Source organism: Sparus aurata, chromosome 6 (assembly GCF_900880675.1).
Source record: "Sparus aurata chromosome 6, fSpaAur1.1, whole genome shotgun sequence".
NCBI lineage: Eukaryota > Metazoa > Chordata > Actinopteri > Spariformes > Sparidae > Sparus > Sparus aurata.
The window spans coordinates 3,435,006-3,453,025 of NC_044192.1; the positions used below are offsets into that span (position 1 = coordinate 3,435,006).

Below are 18,020 nucleotides of genomic sequence, written 5' to 3' on the forward strand. Positions count from 1 at the left end.
GGTTTAAGACATGGCTGGATTTTGATATAAAATATATTATAGGGTGGCATATATTGTTGAATAGGTGCACAACATGACAGTGGATGTGATCTAAAATGGTTTAAAAATTTAATTTCAGCTACTTTGATAATAGTACATTTTGTTCTTAAGACGGTAACTTTGGAACATTTCAACTTGATTTGACTGACACCAGCTTCAGACAAAGAGTTGAACACATGCTGCAGAGAACAAGGACGGTGGATATTGTTGTGAATTGTGACCTCCTCATTTGATGGCAAAGTTTAGTTCTCCCACTTATGTGTAATAATATTCTTTGGTAATATGATATATGTTTTCTATGAAGTCTAATTTGGACCAGAACATTTTCTGCTGTGTTGTGAGTCCAGTTTTCCCTTGTATAAAACACTCACACGCTGATGTTACAGGGAAAGTTTTTTATTTATTTGACTTGTTCTAGCTAAAGAAGATTTGCTGGATATTTTTGAGTACAAGCACCTGTTGAAAGTCTGGCATTTCAGACAGAAGCACTGCAGAACTCTCCTGCTTTTAACTCTGAGTCATTTTGGGCTGATCTTGTGAGCATTACACTGTTCAATTTAATTTCAAACTGGATAAAAAAAGTTGTGTTTTGATGAAGTCTCTCTGCTGCCAAGACAGGTGGCCAAGTCAAACAAAGATATCATGTTATTTAATAATGAGTACGAGCAGTATTAAGAAGGGTGAAACTGATCTTATTTGATGCTGCGGGCCAAATACGTGCTTAAATGAGTGAAAATCAATCACTCCCTGCGGTAGTGTACAAACAAAACACACATTTAGACACAGTTCTCAAGATGGATACTGATATTTCATCACTGACGTCTTTTGAATGTTTGTGTTCTTGGACTTCGGTACGTGCCGTTTGTGTTTGTAATGATAATTCAGCCTGTCACTGAGTGCTTAAGCTACTGCCATTAATTCAGTCCACTTAGTGCTACGTGCTGTGTGACAGCGCCAGCAGCAGCGAGCTCTGCTTTTATTCAGCTTTCATTTGGTCCAATTATATAAATAGCAGATAATGATGTAAAACAGATAAAACTAATTTTATTGATTCCCCAAAGGCAACCTGTGTGATTCCAGTAGAGGTGGAGGCTGCTGGTGAATAATGAATAAAACTTTCTAAAGGCTGTAAATTAAAATATAAACAAGAGAGCGTGTAGCAGAGCTGACTGGTTGGTTGATAAAGGTCAGTGACATCATGTTTAAGAAAACCTTGATTAGAAAATTGGTGAGATGCTGTGTAAAACAAAACACAGTGCAATCATTTACTAATCCCTGTGGACATGTACTCCATTGAAAACCGTACAAAGACAATATATTTAATGTTTAACTCATCAACTTTATTGATTTTTATAAATCTCTGCTTAAAAGTTTGGACAAGTTACTAAGTTTGGTAAGTAATTTTCAGCTTCCATGCTGAGATTATGAAATCCTACAGGATCCTACATAATTATGTTTACGTCGGAGAAAACAACATCAACATTATGTACATTCTTCATGAGAAAACTTCCTGCAGCAGGACTGATTGAACTTCATGGCGGGCCCACTTTGCACTGTCCTGAGCTTTATGAACCAGCTATCCCAGCTGACCAGCATGTACTACCTTTGCTTATGTTACTCAGTAATGATGAGTGCACACACACACACATACATACCTTTAAATAACAGATGCAAAGCCAATAACACACCCATAAACACACACCCATCCAAACACGTTCACACACTCGGGTGGGTTTGGAAAGTCATTATTTTGCCATTACTCAGTTTTCTCTGGAGGTCTCATGATAAACAGTCACTGCTTTCAAAATGTCGTCACCTCTCTGCTCCAAAGAAAATGTTAAGTGGAGCTGACAATGTACAGATGTTGAACTGCATCATGTATCTTTATCACATGTAAATATAATTAAGTCACAGCTAAAAATAAGATTTGTCCTGTGGATTATGGATAAAACAAAACACTTGTTCGTTTGGATCTTTGTAGTTCAAACCACGTTAAACGCTGCAGCTCAGATAACGATTGTTTCTAAAGTGGATAAAACACTTTCAGAGATTAACTTCATGCTGTTTAACGCTTCCAGAAACACATTAGCTCACACAGCTCCAGCTTCCATGTGTGACTGTAATCAGACTTTGATCAGAGACAGATCACAGTCACACGGGCGTCTGTTTACTCCACTGCAAACTCTGTACAGACACTTTGGATTTACTATCCCTTCATTTGATGTGCCCCCAACTCAACACATTCAGTTACCTCATGTATGTTGTTTCAGTGGAAAGTTTCATGGCTGCATGGTCCAACCGCTCCAGTGGTGTTTCCCCCACTGTGTTATACACTGGCTGATATACTACAGTATATTTATATGGATGTAATCCCACTAGTTTTGGTTTCGGAGCTCAGAAGAATTCAGTTAAACTGTCACTGCTGCTGTCAGTTAGTTTCAGTCAGACATTCTGTCAGAGCAACCCTCGCTGGAAGATCAGTGACCAACCAAATATTGACCAGCATCTTTTATTCACCCATTTACACTACTCAAAAATTAGTTGGGATATGGATGCATATATGTATGTGCATACTTAGTAAAAGGCAATTAAAAGGGGTTGCTTTATTTTTAATGTTCGACAGCATTGATTATCAAGCATTGGTCACAGCAGTGTGTCAGTTGAGGGGAGGGAGAGCTTGAAAGTGAATTGCCATATCTAATGTGAAACAAGAATCTGAGCTTTGTTTCTCTTTAAAGATATAATATGTAACGTTTCTGTATTAACACTTACTTTATCCCAAATGTTGTTAGGGTCAAAACATTTTTTTTTTTAGGTTTTTCTATATTTGGGTCTTACAGGGTTAAGGACCAAAAATGTTCACAAAACTTAACGTACACGTCAAAGTGAACAATCCAGTAGAACAGTAAAATATCTCTATCCCTGACTCATTTTGAGAAGTGGAAATGCTCTAACTGGAGAATTTTCTTTGATTCTTAGGTGAGAAATCCTGTATTTTACTTCATGCTGGCTCAGCTTGACTTCTAAATGCTGCATTGTAGGCAACTGGACGTGTTTCAGTGTCTTGGAAGACGTTTCACTTCTCATCCAAGAGGTTCTTTAGTTCTAACTAACTAGAGAGGAGCTGAAACATGTCTAGTTGCCTACGATACAGCACTTAGAATCACAATGACCTGGATGACTGAGAAACCTTCATCGACACTCAGCTTGACTTGGTTTGACTCCACGCGCCAGTCCAACAGGGATTTGCATTTCCACCACAACAAGCCACCTGCTCTTTGACTAATGATCCGTTTTGTCCTCAGTAGTTGTGAAAGGAGGGTTTGTAAATACTATTTACACCACAGTGTTGTTGAAGAATAGCTGCCAACAATGCTCTGTTGATTTGATGATAAACTCAGTTAGTTTCCTATAAATTCTTTAAAGCTTTTACCGAGAAACAAAATCAGAAATGATTTGCTTTCACCTGAAACGGGTGAAAGCAAAATGTGATGAGACAGTAAAATAAAGCAGATATCCGAAGTACAGAACAGGAAGCAGGAGAGAAACTGAACTTCAGAACATAGAATCATTTAGAAGCTACAAAATTTGAGAAAACTGAAGACTTGACATGAGTTCTCAACACAGGCTTCTTTAAGAGGAAGATGGGGTAATCGCACCAAAGCGATACAGTTAAAGATTATACACAGAATGCACATATCCCCCAGTCGTAGGCATCACTTCAACCCTGCTCTCTCACCCATGTGCCTTAAATGCAAGATAGAAATTGGTACCCTAACTCATTGTTTTTGGTCATGTTTGAAACTGCAAATGTACTGGTCTAGTGTGTTGTCTGAGATACAAAAGATATTGGGCCTAGAACTGGAGATGGACCCTGCGTCTCTCATACTGGGCCTCCCAAGCCGACGCTTAACGTCCAAACATAATAAGAGGTTGTATTGTATTCTTACATACGCAGCGAGGAAGAATATTTTATTGCAGTGGATTAAGGAAGAAGTACCAACTGTTAAAGGCTGGCAAAGAGTGGTGTTTGATCTAGTGCCATTGGAGTACCTGACATGTATATTACATTCAAAAACAGACCAATTCTGTAAAGTGTGGGAGCCCTATTTGAACTATGTGGAGCCTGATGTCTCCAACATCATGCTGCAGGGATTTTCTTGACTGCTCATACTGTACATTATCACTGTATATTCAAGTATTATTTATATGGATCTGAGCTGGTGTTCTTGTGTTCTTGTGTTTTGATATGTTTGTCTTGTCTACTTGTTTGTTTTGCTTTTTATTTTCATGAACCATACTGTGTAGACATCTTTTACTTGTAAAAGTGAAAAGTTTAATAAAAATATTGATAAAAAAAAAAAAAAAAAAAAGAGGAAGATGGGGAGTCATCACCGGTTGGCTGCGTCATCAAGAGGCCGCCACAGTCCTCTTGGAGGTCTGAGAAGGTCTATCTCAAGCTTAATTCAGACTGGTTAAACTTGTAATGGAAAGGCAAATCAATGTGGCATGGTTTGACTTGGCACAGCCAGTAACGCCAGTGGAACAGACCCAGTGGTTTGTTGCTGGTTGGCACAGTCATGATGGACTCCTGTCACCCGCTGCTTGTTGGGGTTGGCATGTCTCTGTTAAATGGTCGCCTCGTGTTCCTTAACTCCTCTGGGACTTCTTGTCTGTTTCTGTTATCAAACATGTTGGATACTTTCGCTGTAGTGGTTGAACAAGCCAAATCATCACTTTGGCCCACTTGAAGATGGAAATTACGGTCAGATAAGCCAACTGGCCTCCTACACAACAGCGTCTGCTGGTGTCTGGCCTAAATTGTCTAAATATAGCAGAAGTTCAACAGAGATTTCCAATGAAGAGAATAAGTCATCATCATGCTAAATGCTGCAGTGGTCAGTGGTTCATCAGAAGCTTTTAGGGCTGTAGAGCTACACTTATAACATTAGTGGCTGGAGTGTGTTGTTTGCTTATAGCAGAGAGCCTCATTGAGTTGTTGTACATTCACACAGCCGAGTTATTTGTGTGGAGGAGGTTGGTTTTAAGACAAGAACAAATCTGTAAGTCAGGTAGCTGAAAATATATTACTGGGTTTTTTTGCAACAGGTTAGAAAGTGTCTGATTTCTTACACTGTAACAGCTGGCGTTGTGAGACAAGTTGTGTGTTCCAGGACGAGTACAGTTCACTGTACCAGCATCAGAGTCAGCACATCGTCAGCTCAGTGATGTTTGTTTTTACAGTTTAACACACTGAGACCTTTACAGCATCACAAATAAGCGCTGTGGCACCCAACAACTGAGCAGGATCCACGCTGAGAGAAGCATGTATGTCAGAGCAGCCATCACACAGCTGATTCACACTTATGAAACTTTTTTTTTTTTTAAGCTTATGAAAAGCAGAACATTTTTCAAATGTACGTCCCATTTGGTTGAGTTATCATGTAACATCTTGTTAAAGGGACAGTTCACCCCAAAATCAAAACATATTTTGCACAAAAGGTAAGTTTCCTCTCACCTGTAGTGCTGCATATCCATCCTGATCGTTTTGGTGTGAGTTGCAGAGTTTTGGAGATATCGGCTGTCGAGATGTCTGCCCTCATGCCAATATAATCAAACCAGATGACCCTGTTGTGCTCAAAGCGCCCAAATATTTGAAAAATTCAACAGCAATGTTTCTTTCCAGAAATCATGACCCAGTTGCAGACCATGTTGTGAGCAGTTTCACGTAGTAACTATTTCTTTATGTATCACCACGCAGAAGCAAACGTGCATCTACTCACACTCTAACTAACTCCGTGATTCTACTGAGTGGATGAGATGGCTACGTTTATAAACGCTCACGTTATTTATCTGTTTTGAGCATTCACAGGGTGTTTTATTTTAAAGAATTGACTGGATGCACTACATCGTCTGACTACCTGTCTGACTACTCATCTCTCCAAACGTAACGCAGCTGAGACTCGAGCCTCTTGACTAGATGTTTGCTTCCCTCTGTGCAAAAAAAAATAAAAGCTTTCTCTCCTAAATTCAGTTTCACATCCCAAATAAAAAGACAAGTAAAAAGGACGTTTGCCAGTAATGTCTTTGTAAATAAAAACATACCAATGACGCCAATGATAAGACAGGCTCCCAACCTCAAGTTCACTGAGGTGGCATTTCAGTCCTTCAGCGCTCTTTTACTGTGCTGTTGGCCATTCAGTGTTTGTTTATGTGAGTCTGAGAGAGGAATCTCTCCTTTTGGCCCGCCGCTGCTCGTTCCCTCCGAGCAGCCGGGTCAAAGCACTCAGGCACAGTTTGGGGGAAGCCAGCACCATCTGAATTGCAAAGAAAACAGAAAATCCACCTCAGGCTCAGTTCTAACTTTATGATAACACATAATTAATCGGCTGGAATCTGCTGGCGCAATCAAATGTAGCCTTAACCCGCACCTCCGTGTAATTACAAGCTCAGGACAGAGAGCATGAAGTGAGTTTTGGGGGGAAAGTTTCTCCATATGAACAAACAACTGAGAGGAAGTGTTTACAGCACGTCTGGGCAGAAATTGTTGACATGTTTTTGTGTATTGAATTTTTTTGCGTACTGCAGGATGCTCGGTTTGTTGATTTGCTGATGGCAGTGTCTGTAATGAAAGTGTTTCTCTCGAGGGGAAACAAACGCTGTGGAGAGGTACGCTGTCTGTGTTGCACTTTGTGAATCTCTCCGGGGAGGTCGCGTCTGGACAGTGAGTGTCAGAGTCAGTATCAAGCAGACAGTCAGCCCACAGCGCTGCAGCCTGAGGAGTCTGTTAGCGTTCGCTGCAGGCCTAAAGGGTCATTTCACCCAAATCACAGTATTACATATTTTCCCTATAACCGCCTGGTGACATCGAACCATATCAGACTATTGCCAGAGCGGTCTGGGCACGAGCGAAGTACCTGAAGTCCATATTTTTAATGATTTTGTGTGAGTTGAATTATTCCATGTAAGAGCAGGTTTTCTCGAATTGATTGAATTATGGAGTTAGCATTACTTTTAGAACGTTGCATAAAATTCAATCTGGCATCATGGAACCAATAATGCAAACTGTGCAGCCCAGTCAGGTGTGTGAGTGTACGTCGTGACTGCTCATTGAAAAAAATGCTCCCTCCAGAAGTATTACGTTTCTTTTAACGGCTAATATTGATGCACGACTGGACTTGAAGACAGTGCATTAAGTGCTCAATTGAAGCCTGCTGAAAGTAACAAATGTGTTGCGCTGCTCCTTGTGCAATAAATATCAAAGGAGGAACTTTGGGTTTAAAGGCATTAGAGTCAAGGAGGAAGTCAGAAAAACATAAAAGCCGCTGTAACACACCACCAATAAAAGTCTGCCATCACCTAGAATTGTTCTGCATTCTCTTCAGAAGCATCACCACAGAGTGAACTACTTTAAATCCAGACAGTAAGTCAGGGTTTCCCTTTCGCTTGTATGGATTATAAAAAGCCATAAACTTGCTGAATCCCTGAAAATGACCCATCTTAAATTTAAATTGTAATTAAATAATGAAAGAACATTTAAACGCTTGTGTTTTGTAAAATTCAAGATTGTTTTTAAAAATGCATCAGGAAACTTTATGGTTCCTCCGGCTGCAAATGTGAATGAGTTATTGGCTGAAAAAATACAGAATTCACGATTGAATTGAAATTTTTTCTAATGACGTTTTCCTGTGAACCCAGATTTGACTTCGGCGAACAGAGTCTCTGCTGTGTCAGTCCACTGCGGCTGAGCTCTGTACTTTAAGCTGACAGGTGTATTTTATATCCACAAATCTTCCTTCCTGCAGATTAAATGGACTGCGATTCGATTAACGTGCTGATTTGTTGTCTGATGCGTCTTGGGATCAGGTGAGGGTCTGCGAGTGAAATCCATCCATTGGCTGTTGTGGTAAACAAACAGAGTCGTCTCTCTGACCGACAGACCACCAACGTTTTATGAGTAAACAAGGAATAAACAAAATGCTTCAAAATAAACAAGCGTATGGGACGACAGCACAGCGATAACAGCTACAGAGAGAAACATGATTATTTAGATGTCATACTGTAAGTCGCTAGCTTCGCATCTTACACAACTTTTTAACGGTTGTTTTAATAATTGATGAGCTGCGATGGATCAATGAGGAACTTCTGAGGTAATTTCTGAATGAAAATCAGTTGTTTCTGATTGAACTAATTTTCCTCTGCCGTTAAAGAAAGTCTGTTGATTTTCTCTTTTTTAATCAAGTTACTGTATAACGAAAAACGTGCATTAAAACTCTTTTAAATTGATGCTCAGGATGTGATGGCAGCGTCGATCAAAGGCTGTAACATTTTAATCCAAAACCCTAAAACCTTATCACCACAGTGTGACCGAATCTATCCTGCAGAGAACATTCTTCATGCTGAACATCTCGACTGCCTGGTTTTCTGTTTTACATCCAAGTGATGATGTCAACATATGTCCATATGTATTAAATGTAAGCATCTAAAAACACACTCCAGCTCCCCTCTGTGTGCAAATCCTCAACATTATTCATGGAGAGTTTGATGGGAGTGTTTTATGGTCATCGGTTACACTCAGATAACAGCTCAACATTATACAAATATCGAACCCACACACATGTAGCTCTGGAGTCTCTGGGTTACCTTCAACATGTTTCGGACCTCACACGATCAGATGTGCAGCCATCAGCAAGATTTACAAGATTCAGTTTAAAGTACTGCAGAAATAGAATTTAAAGAAAACGAAGATGACTCGTGTCCTTTCAGACTCAAAGTTTCTATGACTCTCATCTTATTTGATGGTTTTATTTTTTCTCATTTCCTCGAATCTGTGAAAGAACTCTGACTCAGCAGGAGTTCTACAGAACAACTGACAGAACCATCAGCACAAAACTGTGTGAGTCCAACAAACATCTTTCTCTCTCCTCTCTGCTTCACAGACCGACTTTTTGTGCCTAAACCTAACCAGACTTTAAAGGGACAGTGTGTAACGATTTAAGTAATTTATTTACTCAAATCAGCGTCTTCGTTCATAAGTAAGTCCTCATCGGTGTACAATTACCTCTGCCAACAATCTGACTTATCCTCCTGAGTGAAGAATTACCTATCTGAATATACATAGCACGGGCAAGCTCTATGGAGGCCGCCATGTCTTTCCGGTTTAAAAAAAACTATGGACTGTCGAGAGGGACACAAAGCACTACGTGGTACTACGTAGTAAGGCTAAACGCGTTTTCGCTCAGAGCTAGCTTGACTGCGGAACTGAGAGCTCAGCGAAAGCGCTCGTCACTAACAATAACAATAACTGACTACATCTTTACCTCATTGCTTGAATCAGTAGAAATACTCGACGCTGTTGGGAAAGAGTCCATATTTTGAAAATGAGTTTCTTGTCCGTCAGGGCCACCATAGCTTCTGGAACGTCTCCAACGTCTTCAGAACGGGAGGGGTGAGCAAAGGAGTGTTGCAGTGTAGAACCTCACAGCTAGATGGCGCTAAAAACTTGATATATTACACACTGTCCCTTTAACCACAGCACAGTCACAACATGTAGAAATATAACAGATTCATGATTTGTAGAAACGTACAACGCCAATACTTAATCTGCTGATAGGGTTGCTGTTAAAATCAGGGCCCGTGTTCAGAGTCTCCTGGAGCCATTTTTGGGTCTGAGCCGGACTTTGAGACGCGACACATGAGATGACAAACAGCCAAGAGGAGACCGTAAGTGAGATCTATCTCCTGTTCAAAAGGCCACCGAATTAGTTAGCAGAGCAGACAGCCTGTTATCAGCTGGACGGGGTTATAATACTCCTCCACTCAGAGTGTGTGTGTGTGTGTGTGTGTGTGTGTGTGTGTGTGTGTGTGTGTGTGTGTGTGTGTGTGTGTGTGTGTGTCAGACAGAGTGAATGGCTGTTCATTCTGTTTTCAAATCCCAGTTTAAAGAGTCATTCATCTCTCTGCAGCAGTGAGTTGGCATGGTGGGAGATTTCAGTTGCCATAGAAGTAGACAAGCTGAGGGACAAAGGGAGGACAGACAGATCGAGGGGTAGAGGAGATGAAGAGGAGGAGGTGGAGGAGGAGGAAGAAGAAGAAAGAACGAAAGAGACCAAAATACTGTGAAGAGATGGAGAGAATTTTGGGCATGGAGGAGGATGGATGGATGGAGAGAAAGGGTACAGCAGTGAGTAGTGCAGGAGTGTAAAGATTGTGGGTGAGATATCAGATGAATAACAGATGAACACGAGGAGGTGAGAGCAGTGAAGAGGGAGGAAGAGGGGGAGTGAAAGAGGGAGAGATTCCCAGTGACTTGTGGCCGAATGCCAAACTGACCAAAACCACGCAGGGCTTCTTGGAAAACCTCTCCTTGTTCTCTCTCTCTCTCTCTCTCTCTCTCTCTCTCTCTCTCTCTCTCTCTCTCTCTCTCTCTGACTCACACACTCACACACACACACACACACACACACACACACACACCTGGCATGCGGCCAATCACCACAGCCACCGAGGGGTTCAAACATTCCCTTTTTATCGGCCTTAAAACGACAGATTTCAAAACGTTCCCTCTCCTCCATCGACTCGTTGGGGACTGCAGGTAGTCAAAACCCTGAATGTAGTCAGACGTATGAAAGTCTTTTTTATTTTCCTTTTCATGCTTTCATGACTCAGGGGGATATATTTGGCTTTATTTTGCATAGTTTCACTTTGAAGAGAAGCAGAAGTGATTGGAGAGAGTGAAGGAGAGGAACAGAATCAGACCCAGGACGCTGCAGATAAGATGAGATGTGATGAGATAAAAACTTTATTGATCTCCAGAGAGGAAAAGTTTAGATGCTGCAGCAGCACAGGGACAGAAATTATTACAGATAAACTGAGAAAAGTTAAGTATGTAGGATAAAAGTTGAATTTAAAAAAAGAAACTATACAAGAGCAATTAAACTCAAATTTAGAAGTCAAACTGTACACATGTAGATTCAATTTGACTTTTGATTTCAGTGTCCCCACTCGATTCAATAAAACAAAGTACTTTTTTCCCAGCACAGGATTTGGTTTTATGCCCGGTCAACTGTCACGTACATTTTCACAACCTCGGTTTTACCACAACAGCTCAGAAAATAAACTAAATCAACCCAACATTTCTGTTGGCTGATTGTTTGTCTGCACACAACATAAGTGGCAGTAGGGGAGCTGTGTCGTTGTTCAGTTGTTAGATTGTCTCACTAGTGAGAGAGAAATACTGGGAAAAAATTATCCTGCTTTTGATTTCCATGATGGGAATTGTAGAATCATTTAAATCAAATTTAGATTTAGAGTTGAAATCATGACATGCATATTAAAGGGATATTCTGGTGTAAGTTTAATCCATGGTCTAAATCACCGTGAAACTGTGTTAGACTCCCTCTCGAGAGATCAAGTTAGCAGACCGCTAATTTACAGACCGCTAATTTACGAGTTTTATCAACCTCAGAAACGACCGCACGACAACAATACACTGCAGTAAATGGATCCAAATATAAACCGCCACCAAAAAGCCACAAATAATGCTCAGAACAGCACCAAACAGCAACAGTACAAATAGGGTCTCAGCACATAGTCCGGGGCATCTAACCTCCGCTAGCTTAGCTGGATTTCTACTGAAAAGCTGACTAAATTTACCACTCTTCTGCAGCAGCTTCCTGTTGACGGGAAGTCCCGACGAGTCGATTACCAAGTGCAGTAGAGTTCCGCTGCTCATGGATGAAAATGTATGATTATGACTCCATGGAAAAGCAATCAAAGTTCATATGTGTCTTACCTGCCAGTTTATAACAGTTATTATCGAGAGCGGACAGGGAAAAGAACGGAATTGAGCATTTCTAACCGCACTCGGTAATCGTCGTGTCGGGAGAGTTGAAGACTGTTTTTAGCTTTTCAGTAGAAATCCAGCTAAGCTAGCGGAGGTTAGATGCCCCGGACTATGTGCTGAGACCCTATTTGTACTGTTGCTGAAGTTTGGTGCTGTTCTGAGCATTATTTGTGGCTTTTTGGTGGCAGTTTATATTTGGATCCATTTACTGCAGTGTATTGTTGTCGTGCGGTCGTTTCTGAGGTTGATAAAACTCTGTAAATTAGCGGTCTGCTAACTTGATCTCTCGAGAGGGAGTCTAACATAGTTTCATGGTGATTTAGACCATGGATTAAACTTACACCGGAATATCCCTTTAAGAGTGCTATACCATCTCCATTCTAGTAACGATGGGAAGTAACATATTGAACACAAATGGACTTAAAGATATTTAAAAAATTGAAAGTTCTTCAACAAACTAGGTGAATCATTTCTGTTGGATACACGAGTGTTAAGATGATCATGCAGGTTGTACTGCACCTTATCATCACCTCTCTAATATTGTGTGTCTGAACAGCTGGGATTCTTGGTGTAATTGATCCATCATGCTTAATCACTTTATTCAATAAGTGAAAACATATCTGCTCCCCAAGACAGGTGTGTTGTAGTTGAGTGTTGAATGTAACGTAACCTTAAATGATTTCAGATGTAATCTCGGTGATGAGATGACCCTCTGGGCTTCTCACATGACGGCTTTTAAAATCTTTGGAAGTGTGTAAAGTGTCCGTCTGCCCTTTCACCTGAATGATTAACTCGTCTCAGCAGAGAAATTAAAGCCCACAGACGTTCCTGATGATCATTGGCACTCTAACTGTAACTCCTGCTCTCTCACAAGCCACATTATTAGTCTCTCTCTCGCTTCCTCTTTCCGTCACTGTCTGTCTTTCTTCGCCACAGAGAACCGAAACATCTCCGACCACAATCACAGTTTCTTCTTCTTCTTTTACCAAACTCACACTCACACCCACACTGTCTATCATCCAGTCAGTGACTCCATCATCGAGTGGCGTCCGTCCAGCACCATCTGTTCAAACACGCTGACAGAGGAGCGCTATGACAACACCGGCCATTAATACTTCATTAAACGTCGGCTTTATTTATTGTCACAGTAAATAGATTGGGACATACAGGTAATGTTACAGACGTGTCTTTCAACAGAGACTTAAACGTCTCTTTCTGTACTGTTCTGTACAGTGAATGAACCGCCGCTGCACTTCATTTATTTATCCTACACTTCTCCTGCAGCCTGCTCTCCGGAATCACATTTGTAATCCAACCAAACTATCTCTCTGTTTGCATTCTTCACCGGGTCTCAAACCCTCTTTTATACATCAGAGCATTCACCTCCTGTCGCACATTTTCCTTGAACCAGACGGTCACTCGGCAGGACAAGTTATAACCCTGAACTAAAGCAATAAATCTCAAATAACATATTTCCTAACCAGCCATTACTCACCGTGCCGTGTCTTTGCCCTTGGATGAGCATTCATGAACTGATTGTAACTTCAACCCTCTGAGTCGTCTGGAGACCCGGTCTCTAAAAGTCTGGCAGGACGAATGAAACAAGTCCATGTTAGTGAAGAAAAAAATGTGACATTGTTAAATTAAACTGATAAAGGAAAAAAGACAAATGTTGTTTTTAACACTGAATCTCTGAAGTGAGCAGAATCGTTATGATGATCTCCTTTTACACAACACACTGAGCCTGGAGTGGATCCACACCCATCCTCCAACTCGTCCTTCATTTTGATCTCAACTACACCCGTCAAGTTTCATGACTGCATCTTGCTCTGTTGTGACTCTGTGGCTCCGTCAAAGTTTGTCCACAGACTGACAGACATGAAAGCATCTGTCGGGATGCTCAAAACTGTGTCAGTAGTGTAATGTGGTGTAACAAGGGAGTGACTCTGGTTGCAGACGGAGGAACCTGTCAGGAAACACTGATGCTGATCTCTTCCTCAGGTTTAAAGAGAAAGTGAGATATAGAAGAAGACATTTCAGAGCTCCACTTGACGGGACCTTTAACCTGGTTTACTCACAAGACAGGAGCACTGAAGTATATTACCATGAAACAAACGAGTGACATTTCAGTTTTATAACAAACACACACTTGTAGCCTTAAAAATGTGCATCTGTACACTTGCACAACTGCACACACACACACACACAAACCACTGTGTTGACTTAGCCCATCTGGTCCTGATTGTGGCGAGATGATTGAGATGTTTGTCATGGCTGTAGTCGTGACCCGGCAGCCTGAGACACACACACACACACACACACACACACACACACACACACACCAACATATACATTGTGGATTGTCACATTTACTGACACACACTCACTCATTCATTCATTTACTCATGAACGGAGCTGTAACCCTTCAACAAGCTGACTGTTTATCATCAAACACACAACACACAGTTTAAGGTCATTATAACATGTAGTACGTTACAGATTTTAGTTTCTTGTTCTTTTTTCTTCTCTTCTCATCTGTTCTCCTCATGTGTCTCTGGTGGGTTTTAAAGCAGTTGCCTTGGCTTTGAATTATTCTCCTTTTACAACACCTTCATGTGAATCCTGATGCAACAAAATAAAATGCAGACTGGGCATAAATAGTTTAAAACATCCTCAGGAAACATTTCAAGTTCGCTCCAGCTGGATTTGTTTTAAACTAAATTAGCCGAACTTTGTTTTTAAATTCTTTAGAAAGATGTAAAAATTTAATTGCAGATCAGTAAAATAACTCAGACGTGTCTGTGAAACAGTTGTCTTGGCTGTGAGTTGATCACTTTGAGACTTTTATGTAAACCATGATGCAACAAAATAAAAAGCTGACGGAGCATAAATAGTTTAAACTTCCTCAGAGAACAGTTAAAGTTTGCCAGAGCTGGTTTACTACCATTTGTTTTAAATTAAATAAACTAAACCGATCAGTTCAATAACTGGTGTTGAAAAACATGTTTTTGTGCCGTTGCTTCAGTGAAGCGTCTTTCACTGGCAGCCAGTCGACTCTGAGTGTTGACTTGTGTTTACCTTGTAAAGCCAAAGCTCTTTCACATTGTGAGAGCTAGATTAATTACCAGGCGTCAGAGCCAAAGCTCAGTGGTTGATTTTATTGTTTTCTTCACTTCATATCATCGACAGAGCTGCACCAGATTGATGCATTTAACGCTAAGTTGAGCAAAGCATTCGTCTGGGGGAATCATGTCTCTGGACCCCCCAGGAGGTCGTAGGTCCACCCACCATACTGTAGTCTCACAAAGTCCTGTGGGAAAAACACTGAAGTTAGATCATGAAATCCAGTCAGTGAAGCATCTGTCCGCGGCTGCAGGAGGTAGAAACAGTAGCAACATGTTGACAGTCGTGTCCTGCAGCAGTCACAGGTGGACAGGTGGATTAACAGTAAAGGAAAGAAGTCTCAAAACGTTGTTGTAATCTTTGTGTTTTGTCCCAGTATTGATTATTTAACCACTCTGGGCCTGTGACGATGATTTGAAAGGGACCATGTGAGAAGTTTAGAGGTGAAATATCTAGAGCTGTCCCAAACAATTATTTTTCAAACGATTAATCTAGCGATTATTTTTTCGATTAGTCGACTAATCTAACGATTAATTTAACGTTGCATGACCAAACAAAAGTAACGTAGTAACTGTAACTGTCGTTGGTAACTTATATGAGGAAAGAAATACCGCAGTTGTAGGCGGAGCAACGTCTGTCGTCCCGCCTGTCCTACCAACTCTTCTCACATTTCTGCCCGAAAAACAGCGTCTGTCACCGGCAAAAACCTTTAACTCACTCAAGTGGTTGTGTTGATAGAAATCACCGTGATGGTCAGCCCTCCCGACCGAGACTTCAGTGAACTTTCCCCCAGAAAACAGCCTCCGTCCCCGGAAGTGACAGAGTCACGCAGCGACCTGTTTACTGATGGCGATTATGTAATAATGTAATTTAGCGCAAACAACGTAACTCGTTCATCTTCCAGGATGTTTAGGGGGCCGGGTTCTCAATCACTACACATTATTAACGGTTTGCGGGTTTAGATTGACAGGGGGGACACCTGGGAAACACCCCGACATCATCATCATGACGTGTACCATCACGTCTCTTTAGGAGCGGCAGCGCAGCTTTCTGTGTGAATTACATGGCGGTTCGTCTTTATTCCAGCGGTGCTTCGCTCTGTGTGAACGACCAACGGTGGAGAATTGAGGAACCGCCGCTGCGGCGTTAATGCAGCGTCTCTGTGTGAGGGAGGCTATTCTCAGCCTCCACAGGTACTACCACTTCCTGTTTGGGACGACGTGTCGACGCAAATTATTCATGTCAACGTCCCTGCCCTAGAAGTATCTCTTTGATAAACAACTTGTAGACATCAGAAACATGTGACAGGGACCTGAAGCGGACAGAAAGTTTAAAACTTTAACAATATATGGAACTTACTAGTAATCAAAGACTAAGGTTTTATTAAGTATTTAAGTACGATACCTGAATAAATGTCCTGGCTGATGGACATGTTGGCGGTTACAGGCACGTTTACAAGTACACATCTTTATGATATTTAATTTAACCTATTAAACAAAGTTTAACTGGAGGGCGTGAGTGTGTGTGTGTGTAGGAGAACATGTAACAGAAGCTTTGATTCAATCATGATTTTTTTTGGGAACATCTTTGTTTGTGTTCGGCCCACTTCAGATTCAGAGCCCTCGTCCTGCCGTCCTGTGGGAACGAGATTCAAAATAACAGAACTGAGTTGAACCCACGCCGCCGCTTTCCCACTCCTACCTCAGCCGTAAATTTAGTTTTCCCATAAAAAGCATTAAAAACTACTTTAGCACCAAAGTAAAGAAAGTGAAAGTGATCTGTTTCATGTTTCATTCGCCTCATATAAACACTGGACATGAACCACTTCAACCCTGAGTTGAGCTAAATGAAGGGCAGGTAGGAGCTCAGGCTGCAGGGACTTGGCTTAGGGACATGCTAGTACACCTCCCGAGCACTGCCAAGGTGCCCTTGAGCAAGGCACTAGAACCCTAACTGTTCCTTGGCGCCCCATACAGGCAGCCCCCTCTGACACATCTCCACTAATGCATGTTTATAGGTCCTGTTTGTGCATGTGTTTGTAGTTCACACATACATTAAAACGCAGTCATTATCTCCTCCCCCCCATACTGATGGAGATTTGCGTGTTTCGTAGTCCACTAAACATTTCTGATCAATGCCGGAGTATTTTCCCAAACAACTGAAGTGGCTGGAGACGTTATTAACGCCCCCAAAATCTTTTGAGAATCAGAAACTGCTAATTTCCAGTCAGAGATGAAGCAATTCTTCGCACACCTCGAGATAAGTTCTTACATGTGAGATACAGAAAGTGAAAGAGAAGAGGAATGAAGGTTTTGGAGGGTAACAGAGACTCGGAGTGTAAAAGTCAGGCACCCTACAGAGGGATATTTCCCTGCAGTGTGTCAAGTGGAGCGCTGCTCAGAGAGCGAAGCCTCGGGCTGTTGGCTTGTTCTGCTGCTTCATAACACTCTGAGCTTCAGCCAAAACATCTGGACGCTCTGATACTTAGAGACACGCTGCAATAATACAACAAGCTCAAGAGGTTTTCCAAGAATATTATATCATTGTTTAAGCTGAAGGCTTTCAAGCGATGTGATAAAAAGATATGAACTGAAGTGAAACAAGATCAGTTGTCGCTCATTGTAAAATCCATCAGTTTCACACATAAGTCAGTTTCCAGGTGTTTGGAAGCACAACTGCACATGTGGAAAGTGTATAAATCCCTCAGTGTCTCCAGAGGATCTGTGTGACTTCTTGTAAAAGTCTTCAAAAGAAACTGAAAGTTTAAAATTAAACACTTCTGTTTCTTTGGAGTCAGAAAGAAGTGAGTTTACCAGACTACTGTAGGTGCTCCTCAGAGCTGCAGCAGGCGTCAGGCGACTACCAGGACACTGTGGATAATGTAGTAGGTAAAAACAAGCTTTAGGTGACAAAAACACTCAGTCTGCCCTGCTGATCTTGGTTTTGATTTCAGGATCCAGAGGAATGTATCGACACCACTCTGTCAAAGTGAGGAGTAACACTTTGTGCACGT

General features: G+C 41.4%; 1 protein-coding gene across 13 annotated transcripts in view; it reads left to right on the forward strand.

Annotated features, from left to right (window-relative positions):
- Window positions 1–18,020, forward strand: part of LOC115583228 (angiopoietin-1-like) — a 93,548-nt gene that overhangs the window by 59,294 nt on the left and 16,234 nt on the right. Inside the window, exon 1 of one of the 13 annotated variants that reach the window (XM_030419850.1) lies at window positions 9,968–10,222. The exons of the other annotated variants lie outside the window; for them this stretch is intronic. Coding sequence (XP_030275710.1) covers window positions 10,097–10,222 — 126 coding nt within the window. The 5' untranslated portion in view covers window positions 9,968–10,096. Of the gene's footprint in view, window positions 1–9,967; window positions 10,223–18,020 lie in introns of those variants that run through there. 13 annotated transcript variants of the gene reach the window in all.